General features: G+C 37.3%; 1 protein-coding gene across 1 annotated transcript in view; it reads left to right on the top strand.

The window, feature by feature from the left end:
* The window catches only part of LOC121449752 (zinc finger protein 208-like), a 163,917-nt gene that overhangs the window by 45 nt on the left and 140,360 nt on the right, over positions 1 to 23,512 (top strand). The window contains exons 2-3 of the mRNA XM_041654436.1: positions 66 to 484; positions 2,205 to 2,209. Of these exons, the coding sequence (XP_041510370.1) occupies positions 66 to 484; positions 2,205 to 2,209 (424 nt within the window). The remainder of the gene's footprint in view (positions 1 to 65; positions 485 to 2,204; positions 2,210 to 23,512) is intronic.

Genomic DNA, 23,512 nt, shown 5'->3' with positions numbered 1-23,512 from the left:
TCCTTTACCCGTCATGCAAATCTTCAAACTCATCACAGAATCCATACTGGTGAAAAACCTTACAGGTGTAAAGAATGTGGCAAGACCTTTAACCAGGTGTCAAATCTTCACAAACATTGCAGAATCCATACTGGTGAGAAACCTTACAGATGTCAAGAATGTGACAAGTCCTTTAGCCAGGTCTCAACACTTTACAGACATCACAAAATCCATACTGGAGAGAGACCTCACAGATGTCAAGAATGTGGCAAGTCCTTTAGCCAGGTGTCAACACTTTACAGACATCACAGAATGCATACTGGTGACAAACCTTATAGGTGTCAAGAATGTGGCAAGTCCTTTACCCGTCATGCAAATCTTCAAACTCACCACAGAATCCATACTGGTGAAAAACCTTACAGGTGTAAAGAATGTGGCAAGTCCTTTACCCGTCATGCAAATCTTCAAACTCATCACAGAATTCATACTGAGAAACCTTATAGATGTAAAAAATGCTGCAAGTCCTTTACTATATGCACAAGTCTTAGAAGGCATCAGAAAATTCATGTAATGGGTACACTTTCAAAAACTTCTTAGTTTAACTCACACCAATTCAATTTACCAGTCTTCATACACTGAACAAGCTATTTCACAGACTCATATGCTTCAAATACTTTCCAAGCTTAGTCAATACTTATATGGTGCTAGAGTCCTAATAAATTTAGAAATATTGTGTCCTGGTTTGAATTTTATAATCATGAAACATTCATTGTGAAATAAATTATTTATGCATCATTATTGGGTACATAACCATTTAAGTATCAATTATTATCAATAAAGAAATATCTCTAGTAGGAATGAATTAAGCAATAACATTTCTTGACTGTATGTCAAGATTATGTGTTTAGAAACCATCCAAAATCAAACTATTCCAGATTTTGATGCATATTTTAGATTGGCATATGTTTCTTTAGGTAATGTGATTATATTCTGTATAAATATTATTTTCCTGTAGTTACTTGTGATTTTGGATAAATAACTGATTATTTTGAACTTCAAGTGTTTTCCTTCTTTGCAATAAAAATGTTAACTATTTTAGCCATTTTTTTTTTTGCATTTCTTTGTTCTGATAGTCTATTCTTTAATGTCAGGATAACATTAATGTCAGCAGTTCTGTGGATGACTAGCAACAACAGAAATATGTCATAACAAAGAAGTAGATTTGACCTGGGCATGTATACACTGTGTGAACGTGTATTGCTGTGATTGAAGTAAGAGGAAATAAATGGACAAACCTAGGTAGGAGGTATAGGCGGGACTGCCAGGGAGATAGTGGAAGTAGGAGAAGGAAATAAAGCAAATTGCCACCAGATGGAAAAAGCTGGATGTGTGTTATGTGGCAGAACATAGAACAAAAGTTTATGGCTTAATTAAAGTAGTAAGAGTTAGTTGGAAAGTGGCCTGGGAGTTTTGATCTGACTTGCCCTTGTTCAGCTGTTATGAATCACTTGAGTTTGTAATTACAAATCTCCCACTGTGTTCAAAACCCTGCTTCCTTATAGTCATCCATCTCTTTTGGCTCTTACCATCTTTTATCATTTTGTGCTGAACCATCCCTGACAATCGCCTGGAGGGGATGATATTGCTGTATTTACTATAGGCCCAAAGCACTTCCTTTATTAACCAATGAAAACAACATGATATTGAAAGGACACTTAAAGCAGAACATTTTCTTACTGTTTGAACTATGACTGCAGGTGAGTCTCTCTTTTAGCAGTAAATATGTGCGTGAAATTTCTGTGATGGAGGCTTAGAGATGCAGTAGTTGGTGGTAAAACATAAGACATCAGCAATAATTTTTTTTTTCCTCCAAACCAAGATTTATTGAGCAATTAATATATACGTAGCACTGTCTGTATCAACTACAAAACTGAATCATCACAGAATTTTATGATGTCAGCACTTTCTTTAATATTGTCTTATCAATGAGAAAGCTAAAATTCCTTGAGTATTTGTAATGCGCATGCATCAGGCCTGCAAGGCAATGGTTTATGTTTGTTCAAAACTTACATCATGAAAAGATGACTTGCAGATACCAGAACTGAAGTGATTAATCATGATTATGTTACTGGGTAAATTTTAATCTTCCTATATTAGTATTTCATCAATACTCCACGAATATCTAGTTTGGATCAGGGAGCCGATAAGCATGGATAAAGGAGCAGGTGAAGTGAGCCCAAGTGACAGCTGCACACTGGAGTCTGAGAACTGAACGGCACATGAAGAGCTGAGGAAGGTCTTGTGGGCGGCGTTAGCCATGGCAGGAAGGACAGAGCTGGAAAGACAGCCTACAGGGCAAGGGGGAATTGTGCAGGATGCATGGTACATTTCAATTATGGAGGCTGGAAAGTACATCAAAGGTTGAGGTGAGGAAAACTAATTGAGAGCCTGGTGAGGTTTTACCAAGAGAGTGGTATCATGCCAGCATTCAAACAGAAATATATTTCTAGGGCATAAATTAGGGAAGCATATGAGCCAGGTGTACCGTTTTCAGACTGTACAAAGGTCTGGTACCAACTGAAGGAAACTCAATAGAGCAGGGGAAGGACACGAAGGAAACTTGGAGATTCTCAAGATTCTCCAAGGGGAACAAGAAATCAAAACAACCTTCAGTTTCCACAAAGCAGTGAAGTGGAACCGAGATGACAGAGCTGAGGGTTTCCAGCAGGAGGATGGCCTTCACATTCTCTTGTGGCAACCAGGCAAAGCTACTCTGTAACATAGGACCTCCTACATACACATTCTCTACGCCCGAGTATATGGATAAAGGCCATGCGTGTTAGTCTAAAACATTAAGCTGTTGCATACGAAGGTATTGGAATTCCTAACCTTGGTGAATTACAAAATAATGAGTAACGCATACTTGGAAATCCAGAGAGAGGCATATGATGTAATGCATATTTTAACACAATGCAAATCTGTTCTATTTTAAAAGTTCCCTAAAAAATACTTATCAGAAAAATATAATTAATATATATCACTACCAATGGTGAATTTTCTATAAAAATTGCTGTCGTGCTATCTGTAACTTTGCTTTATATTTTTGTATTTGAATTTTTTTATTTTGATTTGTTTTGTTGCTTTTCTTCTGAGGCAGGGTTTCTCTGTTGGAATGTTTAAAGATTTTGTCCATAACTACTTCCCAGTTATTCTGCTCAGGTTCCCTCTAGTTAGACTGACTTTCTGAAATGATTGTTTTTCTTATTAGTGTCAGTGTCTACCTCATGACATATTTAATGGCTTTTACCAATGCTAAATACTTGATAATCGTAACACTGAGATGTAAATATTTCTTCATTTTTCCTTTGAGGAAAAGAGAGGCTCGGAGTGGATCCAAGAAGTTAACTAATGTCACACAGTGAGAAGTTTGTTTTCCTCCCGACTGTGGCACAAGGCCTTTCCAATGGCATCAACACTGCACACCACTGAGAAAAGCGATGCCATGTGTTTATTAATATTAAAGTGTGTATCACTTCAGAACAGTGCATTTCACATTAATACATCACCAATTACATTAGCAGAACATTCTTTTTTTTTTTTAATTTATTTATTTATTAAGGATTTCTGCCTCGTCCCCACAACCGCTTCCCATTTCCCTCCCCCTCCCCCCGATCAAGTCCCCCCCCCCCTCATCTGCTCGAAGAGCAATCAGGGTTCCCTGACCTGTGGGAAGCCCAAGGACTGCCCACCTCTATCCAGGTCTCGTAAGGTGAGCATTCAAACTGCCTAGGCTCCCACAAAGCCAGTACGTGCAGTAGGATCAAAAACCCACTGCAATTGTTCTTGAATTCTCAGTATTCCTCATTGTCCGCTATGTTCAGCTAGTCCGGATTTATCCCATGCTTTTTCAGACCTAGGCCAGCTGGCCTTGGTGAGATCCCAATAGAACATCCCCATTGTCTTAGTGTGTGGGTGCACCCCTTGTGGTCCTGAGTTCCTTGCTCGTGCTCCGTCTCCTTCTGCTCCTGATTTGGACCTTGAGATTTCTGTCCGGTGCTCCCGTGTGGGTCTCTGCCTCTGTCTCCTTTCATCGCCTGATGAAGGTTAATATTCCTGAGGATGCCTATGTGTTTGTCTTTGGATTCGCCTTATTTAGCTTCTCTAGGAACATGAATTATAAGCTCAATGTCCTTTATTTATGGCTAGAAACCAAATATGAGTGAGTACATCCCATGTTCCTCTTTTTGGGTCTGGCTTACCTCACTCAGGATAGTGTTTTCTATTTCCATCCATTTGTATGCAAAATTCAAGAAGTCCTTGTTTTTTACGGCTGAGTAATACTCTAATATGTATATATTCCATACTTTCTTCATCCATTCTTCCGTTGAAGGGCATCTAGGTTGTTTCCAGGTTCTGGCTATTACAAACAATGCTGCCATGAACATAGTTGAGCATATACTTTTGTTGTATGATAGGGCCTCTCTTGGGTATATTCCCAAGAGTGGTATTGCTGGATCCAGGGGTAGGTTGATCCCGAATTTCCTGAGAAACCGAAACACTGCTTTCCAGAGTGGTTGCACAAGTTTGCATTCCCACCAGCAATGGGTGAGTGTACCCCTTTCTCCACAACCTCTCCAGCAAAGGCTATCATTGGTGTTTTTTATTTTAGCCATTCTGACAGGTGTAAGGTGGTATCTTAAAGTTGTCTTGATTTGCATTTCCCTGATCGCTAAGGAAGTTGAGCATGACCTTAAGTATCTTTTGGCCATTTGAAGTTCTTCTGTTGAGAATTCTCTGTTCAGCTCAGTGCCCCATTTTATAATTGGGTTGATTAGCCTTTTACGGTCTAGTTTCTTGAGTTCTTTATATATTTTGGAGATCAAACCTTTGTCAGTTGCAGGGTTGGTGAAGATCTTCTCCCAGTCAGTGGGTTGTCTTTTTGTCTTAGTGACAGTGTCCTTTGCTTTACAGAAGCTTCTCAGCCTCAGGAAGTCCCATTTATTCAATGATGCCCTTAGTGTCTGTGCTGCTGGGGTTATACATAGGAAGTGGTCTCCTGTGCCCATTTGCTGTAGAGTACTTCCCACTTTCTCTTCTATCAGGTTCAGTGTGTTCGGACTGATATTGAGGTCTTTAATCCATTTGGATTTGAGTTTTGTGCATGGTGATAGATATGGATCTATTTTCATTCTTCTACAGATTGACATCCAGTTTTGCCAGCACCATTTGTTGAAGATGCTCTCTTTTTTCCATTGTATACTTTTAGCTCCTTTATCGAAGATCAGGTGTTCATAGGTTTGTGGGTTAATGTCAGGGTCTTCTATTCGATTCCATTGGTCGACTTCTCTGTTTTTATGCCAATACCAAGCTGTTTTCAATACTGTAGCTCTGTAATAGAGTTTGAAGTCAGGGATGTTAATGCCTCCAGACAATCCTTTATTGTATAAGATTGTTTTGGCTATCCTGGGTTTTTTGTTTTTCCATATAAAGTTAATTATTGTCTTCTCCAGATCTGTGAAGAATTTTGATGGGATTTTGATGGGGATTGCATTGAATCTATAGATTGCTTTTGGTAGAATTGCCATTTTTACTATGTTGATCCTCCCGATCCAAGAGCAAGGGAGGTCTTTCCATTTTCTGGTGTCTTCTTCAATTTCTTTCTTCAAAGACTTATAGTTCTTGTCAAGTAGATCTTTCACTTCCTTGGTCAGGGTTACCCCAAGGTATTTTATGCTATTTGTGGCTATCGTGAAAGGTGATGCTTCTCTGATTTCCCTCTCTGCTTCCTTATCCTTAGTGTATAGGAAGGCAACTGATTTTTTGGAGTTGATCTTGTATCCTGCCACATTACTAAAGCTGTTTATCAGCTGTAGGAGTTCTTTGGTAGAATTTTTGGGGTCGCTTATGTACACTATCATATCATCTGCAAATAATGAAAGCTTAACTTCTTCCTTTCCAATACGAATCCCCTTGATCTCCTTATGTTGTCTTATTGCTATTGCTAGAATTTCAAGCACTATATTGAAGAGGTATGGAGAGAGTGGACATCCTTGTCGTGTTCCTGATTTTAGTGGGATGGCTTTGAGTTTTTCTCCATTTAATTTAATGTTAGCTGTTGGCTTGCTGTAAATAGCTTTTATTATATTTAGGTAGGACCCTTGTATCCCTATTCTCTCCAAGACCTTTATCATAAAGGGGTGTTGAATTTTGTCGAATGCTTTTTCAGCATCTAGTGAAATGATCATATGGTTTTTTTCTTTCAGTTTATTTATATGGTGGATTACATTGATAGATTTGCGTATGTTGAACCAGCCCTGCATCTCTGGGGATGAAGCCTACTTGATCATAATGGATAATTTTTCTTATGTGTTCTTGGATTCGGTTTGCCAGTATTTTATTGAAAATTTTTGCATCGATGTTCATGAGTGAGATCGGTCTGTAATTCTCTTTCTTGGTTGGGTCTTTTTGTGGTTTTGGTATCAGGGTAACTGTAGCTTCATAAAAGGAATTTGGCAATGACTCTTCTGATTCTATATTGTGCAATACATTAAGGAGTATAGGTATTAGTTCTTCTTGGAAGTTCTGGTAGAATTCTGCATTGAAACCATCTGGTCCTGGGCTTTTTTTCGAAGGGAGATTTTTGATAACCATTTCTAATTCTTCGCGAGAAACCGGTCTATTTAGATCATTCACCTGGTCTTGGTTTAGCTTTGGTATATGATACTTATTTAAAAAATTGTCCATTTCTTTTGTATTTTCCAGTTTTGTGGCATACAGGCTTTTGTAGTAAGATCTAATGATTCTCTGAATTTCCTCTGTGTCTGTGGTTATGTCCCCCTTTTCATTTCTGATCTTATTTATTTGCGTGTTCTCTCTCTGTCGTTTAATTAGTTTGGATAGGGGTTTGTCGATCTTGTTGATTTTCTCCAAGAACCAGCTTTTTGTTTCATTGATTCTTTGGACTGTTTTCTGTGTTTCTATTTTGTTGATTTCAGCCCTCAGTTTTATTATTTCCAGTCTTCTACTTCTCCTGGGTGCGTCTGCTTCTTTTTTTTCTAGAGCTTTCAGGTGTGTTTTTAAGTCCCCAATGTATGCATTCTCCGTTTTCTTTAAGTGGGCACTTAGTGCTATGAACTTTCCTCTTAGCACTGCTTTCATTGTGTCCCATAGGTTTGAGTATGTTGTCCCTTTATTTTCATTAAATTCAAGGAAGACTTTAATTTCTTTCTTGATTTCTTCCTTGACCCAGGTGTGGTTCAGTAGTTGACTGTTCAGTTTCCATGAGTTTGTCGGTTTTTTGGGGGCAGCGTGGTTGTTGCCTTCTCACTTTAATCCGTGATGATCTGATAAGACACAGGTGGACACTGATATTTTTTTGTATCTGTGGAGGTTTCCTTTGTTACCAAGTATGTGGTCAATTTTTGAGAAGGTTCCATGAGCTGCAGAGAAGAAGGTATATTCTTTCCTATTTGGGTGGAATGTTCTATAGATGTCTGTTAAGTCCATTTGCTTCATTACCTCCAATAATTCTCTTAATTCTCTATTAGGTTTCTGTCTGATTGACCTGTCCCTTGGAGAGAGAGGTGTGTTGAAGTCTCCTACTACTAGTGTGTGTGGTTTGATGTCTGCCTTGAGTTCTAGTAATATTTCTTTTACATAAGTAGGTGCTTTTATATTGGGGGCGTATATATTCAGGATTGAGACGTCCTCCTGATGAATTGTTCCTGTTATGAGTATCAAGTGACCGTCTCGGTCTCTTCTGATTGATTTTAGTTTGAAGTCAGTTTTGTTAGAAATTAGTATGGCCACACCTGCTTTTTTCTTTGGACCATTTGCTTGAAACACCTTTTCCCAACCCTTTACTCTGAGTAGGTGCCTGTCTTTGTGGTTGAGATGTGTTTCTTGCAAACAGCAGAATGTTGGATCCTGTTTTCGTATCCAATCTTTTAGCCTGTGCCTTTTTATAGGTGAATTGAGCCCATTAATATTAAGTGATATTAATGACCAGTGGTTGTTTACTCCGGTTATTCTTATTGCTTTTGGTAGTAGAGATTGTGTGTCTCCCTTCTTTGAGATGTGCTCGTGAAGGGTCATTAGATGCCTGGGTTATTGTAGGCAGTGTTGGCAGTGTTGGATTCCTTGGGTTGCGATTTTCCTTCTATTACTTTCTGTAGGGCTGGATTTGTGGCTACGTATTGTTTAAATTTGTTCTTATCCTGGAATGTCTTGTTTTCTCCGTTGATAGTGAACGATAGCTTGGCTGGGTATAGTAGTTTGGGTTTGCATCCATGGTCTCTTAGCTTCTGCAGAACCTCTATCCAGGACCTTCTGGCTTTCATAGTTTCCATCGAGAAGTCAGGTGTAAGTCTGATCGGTTTTCCTTTATAAGTTACTTGCCCTTTTTCTTTTGCAGCTCTTAATATTCTTTCTTTAACCTGTATATTTTGTGTTTTGATTATTATATGGCGAGGAGATGTTTTTCTTTGATCCAGTCTGTTTGGTGTTCTGTATGCTTCTTGAATATTTAAATGAATATCTTTCTTTAAGTTGGGAAAGTTTTCTTCCATAATTTTGTTGAAAATATTTTCTGGGCCTTTGAGCTGTGACTCTTCTCCTTCTTCTATTCCTATTATTCTTAGGTTTGGTTTTTTTATTGTGTCCCATAGTTCCTGAATGTTTTGGGTTGAGAATTTGTTGGCTTTGCTGTTTTCTTTGATCTTTTCGTTTATTTTCTCTATGGTGTCCTCAGCATCTGAGAGTCTTTCTTCTAGCTCTTGTATTCTATTGATTGTGCTTGTTTCTGTAGACTCTGCTCGTTGGCCTAGATTTTCCATATCCAGCTGGTCCTCAGTTTGTATTTTCTTCTTTGCCTTCATTTCAGTTTTCAATTCTTGAACTGTTTCCATTACCTGCTTGATGGTTTTTTCTTGGTTTCCCAGGGTATCATGTACGTACTTACTCATTTCTTCAAACTTTTTGTTATACTTCTCATCCATTTCTATAAGGGCATTTTTTACATGTTGTTTAAGGGACTCTATTATCTTCATAAAGTCGATTTTTTCCACTTCTTCTGTGTTAGGTTGTTCAAATACTTCTGTTGTAAGATCATTGGGTTCTGATGTTTTCCTGTTGTTTTTCGGATTATTGGGTGAATTCTTGCCTTGGCGCCTGCCCATTTCCTCCTATTGATCCTATCCAATGGGTCCTTTAAAAGCCGGATCAGGTTTCCCTGCTGGCCAAGGGCTCCGCTTACAAAATGCCCTCACTCTCTTTCGTGGTTCCTGCTGCAGGCCAAGAACCCTCTCACCCCTCCGAAGGATCTTCAGGACAGGACCAGGCTCCCCTTGTGCCAGTGACCTGGCCAACCAAAAGCCTACCTCTTTGATTCAATTGTAGTAGGGCGAACTGCTCTCCTTATTGCACGCCCGTCCCCTGTGTGCCGCGCCGCTCCGCCGCGTCTGGCCGCCGCGCCGCTCCGCCGCGTCTCATCAGCAATAATTTTAAACTCCAAATTTGTAGCAGAGTAATGGTGGCAGGTGGCACTTTTTAACTTTTGGTAATTCTTCTAGAACAAACATTAATTCTCAAATTATTGTATAAACTAGAAGAAGGAACAGTGTGATATTTTTTTCATGAGGACACTCATGATACCTTGATATCTAAGTCAAATAAAATTCACTAAATGTGATTGATAAAATATCTTTTAGCTTTTTGAAGCAATTCCACATTGATTTCATTCGCTTCACCACTGTGACCTCTCAAAAATTGTGAATAAATTATTACCTTTTCTTCAGCCATACAGCAGTATTTGTTATCCTTTCTTAATGTTATTTTTCTTAGTCATTCTGATATGGGAAAGAAATTGCAAAGGATAGTTAATTTGCATTTCACTGATTGTTAAGCATGTTGAACATTATAAAATACTTCTCAGACATATTTATATATCCTTTGAGATTTCTGTTTAGGTTTATGTCCTAGTTTTAATGCCAAAGGCAATTTTATTTTTGTTTGCTTATTTGTTTCTCTCTCTCTCTCTCTCTCTCTTTTTTTTTTTGGTGTATAGCTTTTTAGTTCTAGGTATGTTCTAGAATCACTTTCAGTTGTTTGGCTTGTATTGTTATTTTCCTAATTTTAACACTGTCTCTTCTTTAAAAAGTTAGTAGTCAGCTATCTATTAATGGCAGTTAGATTTGAAGTCTCAATTGTCACTATGGAGTCTTAAGTGCTATGGTCTAGGGATCTTTGCCAGAAAGACTTTTCCTTTGCCTACTGTAATCTGTTTCATTATTCTGTCATTGTAAGAGAACATTGTAAAAACCAACCTTTCTTTTCTTAAATTTTCCCATTAGTTAATTATTTTGTAACCTATGCTAAGGTATACATGAAACCGTAAATTAACCTCTTTGAAAATAGCTGCTAAATACAGTAGAGAGATATAACTGGATATACAATGGTGTTTGTAGTACTGTCTATTATTGGTATCAGGTGGCGTCAAGGTGGTTCACTGACAAATCCTTGTAAAATTATTTAAAGACTTAAGGGCAGTATCCTCCAAACCTTTCCCTTCTGATGCTCCTTGTTCTGTTCAATAAAAGGACAGAATAAAAAGCTTGTTAGGGTTAGGTGCATACCCAGACACAAACAACAAATTCATAAGACATTTTTCAGGAAAGCACAGATTCAGACTCATAAAAAAGACAGATAGAGTAAAGTAAATTAACCTGGTGAATGAATTAGACAATTTAAATCTGTGGTTGCTACTGGCCAAAGGACAAAAAGGAGAAGTGATTTTCTGATTTTGTTCTATAAGACACCAATGCATTATAGGTGATTCTGAGTATAGTATTAATATATTTAAACTGACAACTTTTGATGTTGTATGAGAGGAATCTCAAATTCATTAAATATTTGTAATAAAGAAAAAGCATCTTCATAGAGGAGAGTTTGGCAAGAAAATATGAGCCAGAATGTGGGCGTGAATATTATGAAATCTTCTTTAAGATATGACACGGATACACACACATACTTTCACATGTGGCTGTAAATATGTATATAGATATGTATTTATATGTAATTATGTGTATAAGTGTGAAATGATGAACAATACATAAAAGAAACTACAGACAATCATTAGTCTCATACATGCTACTGCCCTGGATTGATCACTAGCAATGACTTACACATAAAAATCACTTGTATATTTCAAGCTTCTATAGATATTGTGCAAGACATCTGAAACCACATTAAAAATTTCTCGAATTTTGCATGCAAATGGATGGAAATAGAAAACACTATCCTGAGTGAGGTAACCCAAACCCAAAAAGACGAACAAGGGATTACTCACTCATAATTAGATTCTAGCCATAAATAAAGGTATCGGAGTCTATAATTGGTGACCCTAAAGAAACTAAATAAGAAGGTAAACCCAAAGAAAAACATATAGTTATCCTCCTGGCTATGGGAAGTAAACAAAATTGCCTAGGAAAAAATTGGGATCTTTGGGGTGGGGTGATGGGGGTAAGGGGAGATGGGGAGAGAAAAATGAGAAGGGGAGGATGGGGGGAACTTGGGGAAACAGGATGATTGGGATAAAGGAAGGTTGGATGGGGGTGCAGGGAAGCACAAATCTTAGTTAAGGGAGCCACCTTAGGGTTGGCAAGAGACTTGAACCTAGAGGGGCTCCCAGGAGCCCAAGGCGATGTCCCCAGTTAGTTCCTTGGGCAGCTGAGGATAGGGAACCTGAAATGACCCTATCCTATAGTAATACTGACGAATATCTTGCATATCACCATAGAACCTTCATCTGGTGATGGATGGAGATAGAGACAGAGACCCACAATGGAGCACAGGACTGAGCTCCCAAGGTCCCAATGAGGAGCAGAAGGAGGGAGAACATGAGCAAGGAAGTCAGGACCACGAGGGGTGCACCCACCCACTCAGATGGTGGGGCTGATCTAATGGGAGCTCACCAAGGCCACCTGGACTGTGACTGAAAAAGCAAGGGATAAAACCGGACTCTCTGAACATGGCGAACAGTGAGGGCTGCTGAGAAGCCAAGGACAATGGCATGGGGTTTTGATCTTACTTCATGTTCTGGGTTTGTGGGAGCCTAGCCAGTTTGGATGCTCACCTTCCTAGACATGGACGGAGGGGGGAGGACCTTCGACTTTCCACAGGGCAGGGAACCCTGACTGCTCTTTGGACTGGAGAGGGAGGTGGAGAGGAGTGGGTGGAGAGGGAGAAGGATGGGAGGACGGGGAGGGAAATGGGAGGCTGGGAGGAGGCAGTAACCTTTTTCTCTTTTTCTCAATAAAAAATTAAAAAAAATTTGTTCTTAGCTACTTGGTGTCCTTCTTAACCTTTCCCAATGTCTTTCATATATAGCTTTTCTTTGTCACTTATGTTTAAATAAAAAGATTTTTCCTAACAATAAAATCATCATGGGGATTATGGTATGCACAATATTTACTTTTGATACATATCAGAATATATGTGTCCATATGAATGTATCATAACATATAGTGATAATATGCAAGAAACATATCAAACAAAAACTAGTGTTGATGTGTTTTGTATTCTACTGCTTCTATCAAAAGAAGTCAAAATTTTTTGTAGTTAGTTCTCTTTAAATCTGAAAGTCAGAAATAACTGCATTTAAACATGAGTAATAAATGATTTAGGTACATTTTACAATGTGAGAGTTAATGTTTCCCAAACACTTTCAGTGCAGACTGTTAATTAGGAACCCAATGCCAACTGTTGAAATTACTTATACTTGTGCTTCATTCGACAGCTGCTATTTATTATTCTAAGAAGCAACCACAACATCTTTGTGAACTTTGCCACTAAAAACAAGGTGCATATTGTGATCAGCTTTATAGAATTTTGATTTGCAGTTGAATTCTGTTCTCATTTTCCCATTTCTGTTTTGCAGTCTTGGACAGAACAGGCCAGTATAGCCCAAGCTCTCACTGCATATCATTACTGCTGACTAGAGCTCTTGTACTCAGCAAGGGAGAAACTTTTAATCTCTCCTGTTTGCATGAGTATCTTTGTTACCACGTCAGGAGTGAATATAATCCTAATTTGTAGAAGGAGCTGTGGGCTGCGTTCCTGCCACTCAGCTCCCGGCCACCTGGCTAGCTTATGCCCCGAAATAACAACACACAATTGTATTTAAACACTGCTTGGCCCATTAGTTCTAGCCTCTTCTTGGCTAACTCTCATATCTTTTCAGTCAAATGGACCTAATAAACGAGTGGGTGTGTCCATGCTAATTTCTATCAAAATTGATTTCAAACTAAAATGAATCAGAAGAGATAGAGAAGGACACTTTATACTCATAACAGTAACAATTTATCAGGAAGAAGTCCCAATCCTGAATATATATGCCCCTAATATAAAAGAACCCACATATGTAAAAGAAACATTACTAGAACTCAAAGAATACATCAAACCCCACACTATTTTTTTCTTTTTTTGCATCCATTGCATTCAATTTTAGTTGCCCAAGTACTCTTTATGTTTAGACATTTCCTGAAGTATGGTCAAATTACCAGAGGGTTCATTTTTAAATTAAAGCTGGTTCTCCTTTTCCAATCAGCTTTCAGATGTTAAGAGCACCTCAGCTAGTGTTGTGACTCCATGTTCCTCCACTTTCATCTTGAGATTTTGATCTGACTTGCACTTGCTCAGGTGTTATACATGCTATCACGGTCATGTGAGTTCATATGTGTGAATTTCCCACTGTGTTGAAAATACTGCTTTCTTATAGTCATCTAGCGCCTTTGACCCTCAGCATCTTTCATCATTCTGTTCTGAACCATCCCTGAGCATTGCCCAGAGGGGATGATATTGACATGACACTTACAACTGAACATTTTTTAGTATCTGAAATGTGAGCACAGGTGTCTCTCTCTTTTGCTGTAAAGTTATACAGGAAATTTTTATATTAGGGGCTTCAGATGCAATAACTGGTGAATAAAACAATAAGACACTAGTAATAATTTTAAAACTATAACATGTAGCAGAATAATGGTAGTTGGTGATCCTTTCTAACTTTTGATCATTCTTCTATGTATATTCTAGAATCACTTTCAGATGTTTAGCTGGTAATGTTTTTTTCTAATATTATCACTTTGTCTTTTTTTTTTAGAAGTTATTAGTCTCCTATGTATGGATGACATGTGTTTTATGATGTCACATTTATCATTACTTGGTATTAAATGCTATGGATCTTCTTCTTTCCCTACTGTGAACTGTTTGTTTATTCTGTCTTTATAAGAGAACACTGTACAATCTAACCTTACTTTCTTAGTATTTTCCACACAATCCAATCATCATTTGTAACTTAAGCTAATGCATAGCTGAAACTTTAAGTTACCTTCCTCCAAAATAAATGCTAATTACAGTATAGAAATGTACAATGACATGCAATGGTGTTTGTAGCACTGTCTGTTATTGATATGTGGGGTCAAGTGGGATCAATGACTAACCATTGTGAAATTGTTATTTAAAAATTTCTGGATATTATCCCTTAACCCTTTTTCTTCTTATGCTCCTTGTGCTGTTCAGTAAGAGAAACAGAATAAAGCCCTTGTTAGGGACTTATACATACACTGGCCCAATGACAATATCATTCTTCAGGAAGGCATAGATTCAGATTCATATAAAAGGCAGATAGCGTAAAATGGATGACACCAGGTGAGTGAATTAGACAATTTAAATTTGGGGTTGCTACTGGCCAAAGGACAAAAAGGTGACGTGATTCCTTGATTTTGGTCTGTAATGCACCAATGCATTATAGCTGATTCTGAGTAAAGTATTAACGTTTTTAATCTAACACATTTTAGTGTCCTATGTGAGAAATCTCAAATTCATTAAATATTTGTAATAAAGAAATTTTAACTTTATAGAAGAAATTTTGACAAGAAAGTAGGAGCCTAAGAGTGGGAGTGAATATTATGAAATTGTCATTATGGTATGGATATTGCACACACACATGCATATATAGGGATAGAAATGTGTGAATATATGTATATGTGGAAATATAAAAAATACATAAAAGTAACTACTGATAACAGTTAACTTCATGCATGCTGCTGTCCTGAACTGGTCACTAACTAACAGTTAGATAGAAATAACCTCTATCTTTCAAGCTTGATCAAATATTGTGTAAACCACCTGAAAACACATTAAAATGCATTCTTGGTTACTTGATGTCCTTTTTCACCTATACCCACATTTTTTATAAACCTCTTTTTTGACACTTATGTTTAAAATAAAGATGATTTCTAATATTAGAAATCGTATGGGAATTATGCTAAGTACAATATCTTCTCTTTTTTCTTTTTCTTTTTGGATTTTCGAGACAGGGTTTCTCTGTAGCTTTTTGGTTCCTATCCTGGAACTACACAATATCTTCTTTTGATATGAATCAGAATATGAGTCAAAATGAAAGTATAAGATACTGTGATAATATTTCATGCTTAATGAACAAAATCTTGTGTTGATGCAGTTTGAACACTACTGTTTATATTAAGAGAAGGCACAAATTTTTGTAATTTTCTTTAAATGTCAAAGTCATAAATAACTGCATTTTCTTATGAACAATAAAATGTTTTCCAAACACTTCTCAGCCCAGTCTGTTAATTAGGATCTGATGCCAAATGAAGAAACAACTTTCAGGTTTGCTTCACTCTACAACTCCCACTTGTTAATCCAAGCAGCAACCCCAACATCTTTCTAAGTTTTGCCATTAAAAACCAGGTGAATATCATGATCAGCTTCATAGGATTTTGATTGACAGTTGACTTCAGCTTTCGTTTCCCCATTTATGCTTTGCCTTGGTTGAGTATTACAGGGTAGTATTGCCCAAGCTCTCAGTGCATAACTTGACAGCTGATCAGATCACTTCAACTCAACAAGGAAGAAACAGAATTTTCATCTCTCCCGTATCCATGAATATCTGTGCAATAAGCCAGTAGTAAATACTATCTTGATTTCTGAAACTCTGAAGTGAGTGTGCTACTCGCAGATGAATGGTGTTTGGTGAAACTTTTAATGTAAATCCTGAAGAGAGATTCCAGTAGCTAAAGGGATACAAGTTTTTCCCTCAGACAGAAGCTCAGAAGAGATGGCTCATTCTGCGGTAAGTTCTGTCTCTGCTCAGCAGCTATGCCTATTTTCTATTACATAATTTATAAACCTATATTGTACATCTTTACCTCTCTGGTTCTCATAGTCCTGCCTAAGAAGTTTATCTCTGCTGACATTTACTTGGCTGTACTCCTTGTGAGAGTTATGATTGAGTCTTTAAATGTATATTGTTTACACAGCGTGGACTTCCCTCCATTTTGTTCTTGCCCGCTCATTATTATCTTGACATATATCCTGAATGAAATGATGCTGTTCATCATTGAGGATTTCTTTGTGATAGATGAATATTGTAAGTTGCCAAAGTCCAATTCCTCCAGAGACTGTTTCATATTTTCATATAAAGACAGGAAATTAAAAAAAATGAAAAAAGAGAAAAAGAAAAGAAATGCAAACATATGTCATGACATCCATCTGAGAGCTATGCTGGTTTACTGGCTTATGGAAATGCACATTCAATTGTTGAATGACGTGAGTCAAATAATCTCAGGCTAACTACAAATAGTTCAATTGTATCTTCCTTATTTTAAGGGGTAATCTAATGAAACAAGTATTAGAAGTCCAACCTCAGTTGTGTAGCATGGGAACCACCGAGTGAGCAAACCCTGGACAGGCAGTCTTTTTTCCCTGGGTACCCAAAATGTCACTCCCTAACCTCGTCTTACCTCTTAAAGATCATTGGCTGGCAGAGATTCCCCATCATTTTGATGGGGATTGCATTGAATCTATAGATTGATTTTGGTAGGATTGTCATTTTAATATGTTGATCCTACCTATCCAAGACCATAGAAGATCTTTCCATTTTCTGGTATCCTCTTCAATTTCTTCCGAGACATAATATTTCTGTCAAATGGGTCTTTCACTTCTTTGGTTTGTGTCACCCCAAGATATTTTATATTATTTGTAGCTATTGTGAAAAGTGGTGTTTCTCTGATTTTCCTCTCAGCTTCTTTATCATTTGTTTATAGGGGGCAACTGATTATTTTCAGTTGATATTGTATCCTGCACATCACTGAAGGTATTTGCCAGCTGTAGGAATTCTCTGGTAGGGTTTTTGGGGTCACTTATACATACTATCATATCATTTGCAAATAACAAAAGTTTAACTTCTTCCTTCCCAATTAAAATCCACTTGTTGAACTTCAAGATCTAAATTGAAGAGATATAGAGACAGTGGACAGCCTTGTCTTTGACCTCATTTTAGTGGGACTGATTTGAGTTTCTCTCCATTCAATTAGATGTTGGCTGTCGCCTTGCTTTATATTGCTTTTATTATATTTAGATATGTTCTTTGTATCCCTCATCTCTCCAAGATCTTTATCATGATGGGATGTTGGACTTTGTCAAGTGTTGTTTTTAGCATCTACTGAAATGATCATGTGGTTTTATTCTCTTAGTTTATTTATATGATGGATCACACTGATAGATTTACATATGTTGAACCAGCCCTGCATCTCTGGGATGAAGCCGATTTGAACATGGTGCATGATTTTTTTTGAAGCATTCTTGCATTTAATTTGCCAGTATTTGATTGAGAATGTTTGCATCCATGTTCATGAGTGAAATTGGTCTGTAATTCTCTTTCTTAGTTTAGTTTTGTGTGGTTTCAGTATCAGGGTAATTGTAGCCTCATAAGAAGAGTTTGGCAATGTCCCTTCTGTTTCTATTATATGAAACACTTTGAAGAGTATAGGTATTAGCTCTTCTTGGAAGTTCTGGTAGAATTTTTCACTAAATTCATCTCACCCTGGGCTTTTTTGGTTCGGAAGGCTTTTGATGACAGCTTTTATTTCCTTGTAGTTTATAGGTATATTTAAATTGTTCACCTGGTCTTGATTTAAATTTGGTACATGGTATCTATCTAAAAATTGTCAATTTCTTTTACATTTTCCAATTTTGTGGTTTTTGCAGTAAGACATAATGACTTGCTGAATTTCCTCAGTGTCTGTTGTTATGTCCCCTTTCTCATTTCTGATTTTGTTAATTTAGATGTTCTCCCTCTGCCTTTTGATTAGGTTCGATACGTGTTTGTCTATCTTGTTGATTTTCTCAAAAAAACCAGCTTTTTGTTTCATTGATTCTTTGTATTGTTGTCTTTGTTTTTATTTTGTTGATTTCCCCTTTCAATTTGATTATTTCCTGTCTTCTATTCCTCCTGGGTGAGTCTGCTTCTGTTTGTTCTAGAGTTTTCAGGTGTCCCGGTAAGTCACTAATGTGAACTTTCTCCATTTTCTTTATGTGTGAACTTACTGCTATGAACTTTCCTCTTAACACTGCTTTCATAGTGTCCCATAGGTTTGGATATGTTGTGCCTTCATTTTCGTTGAATTCAAGAATGACTTTAATTTCTTTCTTTATTTCTTCCTTTGACCCTGGGGTGGTTCACTAGTTGACTATTCAATTTCCAGGAGTTTTTAGGCTTTCTAGGAGTACTATTTTGTTAAATTCTAACCTTAATCCACGATGATCCAATAAGACATAGGGAGTTACTCCAAATTATTTGTATCTGTGGAAGTTTTCTTTGTTACCGAGTATATGATCAATTTTGAGACAATTCTATGCAGTGCTGAAAGAAGGTATATTCTTTTTTGTTCGAGTGGAATGTTCTATAGATATCTGTTAAGACCATTTGATTCATAACATCTGTTAGTTCTCTTATTTCTCTGTTAAGTTTCTGTTTGGTTAACCTGTCCATTGGTGAAAGTGGAATGTTGAAGTCTGCTTTTATTAGTGTGTGGGGTTTGGTGTGTGATTTAAGTTTTAATACTGTTTCTATTACATATGTGGGTGCTCTTTTATTAGGAGCATAGTTGTTCAGGACTGAGACTTCATCTTGATGGTTCTTGTTATGGGTATATACTGTCATTCTCTATCTCTTCTGACTGATCTTAGTTTGAAGTCTATTTTATTAGATATTAGGATAGCTACACCCACTTGTTTCTTAGTTGCTTTTGATTGGAAAACCTTATTCCAATCTTTTACTCTGAGGTTGTGTCTGTTTTTGAGGTTGAGGTGTGTTTCTTGTATATAGCAGAAGGCTGGATCCTGTTTTTTATCCATTCTCTTGGCCTGTGTCTTTTTATAGGTAAATTGAGTCCGTTGATACTAAGCAGTATTAATGACCAGTGGTTGTTAATTCTGATTATTTTTCAGTACTAATGTTTGTGTGTTTCCATTATTTGGGTTATGCTGGTAGGGGGTTCTCAGATGCCTGTGTTTTTGTGGATGCAGTTAGTTTCCTTGGGTTGGGGTTTTCCTTCTAGCGCTTCCTATAGAGCATGGTTTGTGGATATGTATTGCTAAAATCTGTTTTTGTCCTGAAATATCTTGCTTTCTCCATCAATGCTGATTGTAAGCTTTGCTAGTTATAGTAGTTTGGGCTTGCATCCATGGTCTTTTAGTGACTGCAGCACATCTATTGAGGACCTTCTAGTTTTCATGGTTTCCATAAAGAAGTCATGTGTAATTCTGATAGGTTTACCTTTATATGTTACCTGAACTTTTTCCACTGCAGCTCTTATATTCTTTCTTTAGTCTGTATGTTTTGTGCTTTGATCATCATGTGGCAATGGGATCTTTTTTATCTAGTCTATATTGTGTTTTGTAAGCTTATTGTACCTTCAGAGGGATATCCTTCTTTAGCTTGGAAAAGTTTTCTTCTATTATTTTGTTGAATATATTTTCTGTACCATTGAGCTGGACTTCTTATCCCCCTTCTATGCCCATTGTTCTTAGGTTTCGTCTTTTCATGTTGTCCCAGATTTTCTGGATGTTTTGTGTTAAGAATTTTTTGGATTTAATGTTTTCTTTGACAAGTGAATCTATTTTATCTATAATATCTTCAGCACCTGAGACTGCTTCTATCTCTTGTATTCTGTTGGTTATATTTGTCTCTGTAGTTCCTGTTTATTTACCCAGATTTTTCATATCTCGAATTGCTCAGTTTGTGTTTTCTTTTTATGTCTATTTCAGTCTTCAAGTCCTGAAATATTGCCTTCATTTGTTTGATGGCCTTTTCTTGGTTTTCTTTGAGGGATTTATTAATTTGTTCCATTTTTTTTGTCTTTTCCTCCATTTCATTAAGGGAGTTTTTCATTTTCCTTTAAATGTTTGCATCATTTTCTTAAAGTTACATTTAAAATTGTTTCTTCTACCTTTTCTGGGTTAGGATGAAAAGGCTTCCTATTGTGTGACCACTGGGTTCTGGTGTTACCATGTTGCTTTATATGTTGTTGGAGGAATTCTTGCATTGGCGCCTACCTATCTCTTCCTTCAAATGAGGCCGGTAGTGTCTTTGTGTCTTGGTCCAATCTTTGCAGTAGCTATCTGAGTGTTTTGAAAGTTTTTCTTCATCTACTCTCTAATGTCAATGTCTGTCTCAGAAAGCCTCTGAGGACTCTATAAGCCTGCTCTCTTCGTCTTCTCTCCTGGTTTACTCTCTTGGTGCTCTCTCTTAATCCCCTCAGTGTTGTAGCAAGCTCTTGGTCCCCTCAGTATTATAGCAAGCTCTCAGCACTTAGATGGGGTGTGGCTAGTAGTTTGGATGGGCCCCTGGATGGGTTTGGATTTTGGGGGAGCCTACTTGCAGGAAACTTCCTGCTGGCTGGCCTAGGGCTTTCGGGAAAGGAACCCGGGGTTTTGTCTCACTGTGGAGGTCCTAGAGAGTGGGGAGTCCCACTGAATGGCCGTTTGCTCTCCTCTTAAGTTCCCCCAGTATTGGAGCAAGCTGTGTTTCAGAGTTCTACCAAGGTTGCAGAAGGATGCTTCTTCACCACTTAAATGATTGTGTGAAATCTCTCTTTATATCCATGGTTGTGAAGTATCACCTACATTGGTTTGAGGATGGTGATTCTTGAATACCACTGTATGGCTGGATGAAGGAGGTGTTATCATAATGAATTGTAGCTGCGTAAACGAATGCAGACAGAGTGTAAAAATATATATATAGCTTTAATGTAGAAATAGACTTACAGAACCACCGTTCCCGCGGAGACCAGGAAAGCAGAAGCGAGCGCTCAGAGCTTGCTCGCCAAATTTATAGGCAGACATTAGCCCGAGGCGAACACGCCCCTTAAGGGGCGGGACTTATCCCTACATCTCCCCTTTTTGTCTAAATAAGACAGAACTAAACCAAATACAACTACATACAATAACAACAAATAATAAATACAACAAACAATATTGAGAACAAAAGCTTTGCTAAACGTTCTATCTCAAGAAGTCCAAATAATGTAAAGAGTAACTACAATTATATAATCTTCAACTCAGTCAAAGATCTGAGAAGGGAATAAACACTACTCAACAAACGAGATATATCCAAAATGTGCAACAATTGACAGAGACAACTGACTACCTGGGCAATCACCCAAAGTCTCGTTTGCAACATTGAGTCAACCAATTTTGGCTAAGGCCTAACATAACTGACATACCATTATTAAAGGCAAGGAACTTTTCAAAACTATCTTACCCTGTCTTGGCAGGATATGACAGTCCTGTTTTATCCATTGATGCACGCTCTGTATCTGTGTCAGTGGTTGAGGTATGGGCATTTCTTTGCCCAAAGGCCAGTTCTGCCAAATAGAAAGGCTCCAGATGGAGTGTTTTTGGTGCTCAACATTCTCTCGGGAATAGAGCGGTGTTGCCAGGAGCAATTGTATCTCACTATCACGAAACTCTGAGTTAGATTAAAGGCCATTTTCTACAGCTCTTTGAAGAGGTTGAAGATTATCTATCTATACTGAGTATAATCTCTATATATCTAAAGAACCTGATTAGTCTAATTATAAATGACAAACTTAGATGACAATTAGTCTATATAATTCTCAATATCTATCTAACTTAAAGACTAAGACAATAAACGACTGTGAAACAAATGAGGACAATGACCTCCAAATATAAACAATGTACAAATATACATTGCAGTAGGTAAATATATATCAATACACAAATATTATATAAGTATCTTAATCAGAGGTAGAAATGTACACTGCAATATGGTAAATATATACTATATATATATATATATATATATATATCAATACAATATATGTCAATACATAAAAATGTTTTAAACAGAGGTAGAAACAGGCATGCGTACAATAGTCAATATAATTTAACTTTGTATCAATATACAAGAATCTATACCAATATATTTGTCTATTATCCCATCATCCCTCTTTTTTTTTCAAAATGATCCCTGAGCTTATAAAATTCCTCTCCCAACCCTCAATCATATACTAATTATAATCAACCCCTAAATGATGTCCCTAAACCCAAGGGCAAACTTTACTGGGAGAGGGGACGTCGTTCTCTAGAATTACTTCCAGCTGTCATAGGGGCGACGTTCTTTCTGGGGGATCCTGTGAAAGTAAAATGATGGTTAAATTTCAAGATAATGTCTTTTAAAATTGCAAATAGTCTCTGAGTATTTTCGTGCAGGTCTGGCCAAATGTTGTATAAGATGTGCACCATTTCATCTAACCAAGTTGGAACTGTCTTGTGCAGCTGGTACCCAAAGCAGGTCTTGTAGTAGCGCTATCAGTATCATGACGTCATATCAACCAGGTGGAGTTGTTGTTATGGGGCCCCATCTTCTTCCTGGAAACTTCAAATGTCACTTCAGGAAAAACTCATTGTTCATTATGAAAAACTTAAACATTAATCATATAGACATATATAGACATATATATATATATATATATATTCAATGAAAGACATGATAGATATATTCAATGAAAAGTATGATAGATATGAAGAAAAGCAAAGATGTTTTCTAAACTCATATTTCTTTCTGTCCCATATCATGGCTCTTGACATGAGACAGAAACTCCAGAAACTCTGGGTTTTTCTCTTACTAACAGGCTTGGAATTGGAGAGGGACTGAGCCAGAGTCCAACTTCAAAACCAGCTTTATAAATTTAGAAATATGGTTTAATATTACTTACACAACCCATTCAGTTGTCTTGATATTTCCTATTGGGCAGGTATTTTTCCATCTGTCAGTATCCAAACATCCAGGGTCCCTTGAATTTCTCAAAGATGAGTGTTTTCCTGTGGAGATAAGAACAGAACCCTGCCCCCATTCTATATGTTTTTCTTACCACCTGTATGAATATCATCGTTGTGGATGAGTTGTCATTTCTCTTTCCAAGAGGTTTCTCCTCTTCAGATCGAAACTTTATTAATTTTTATGGTATCCACAATTTTTCTTCTCCTGTGGAAACAAGAGCAAAACCCCTTCCCCATCGTAGCACATCTCCTGGCTTCCACCGAGAGGTCAGCACATCTTTGAAATAAATCGGTTGATTTAGTTCAGCAGACTTTTCCATTATCCAATGTCTTTCTGCTGCTGTCGTTCCTTTCTCATTAGCGTTAAGAA

The sequence above is a fragment of the Microtus oregoni genome, unplaced genomic scaffold, assembly GCF_018167655.1.
Source record: "Microtus oregoni isolate MIOR12 unplaced genomic scaffold, Mior012 000006F_ref0000085, whole genome shotgun sequence".
NCBI classification, from domain to species: domain Eukaryota; kingdom Metazoa; phylum Chordata; class Mammalia; order Rodentia; family Cricetidae; genus Microtus; species Microtus oregoni.
This window is presented reverse-complemented; position numbering and strand designations above follow the sequence as displayed.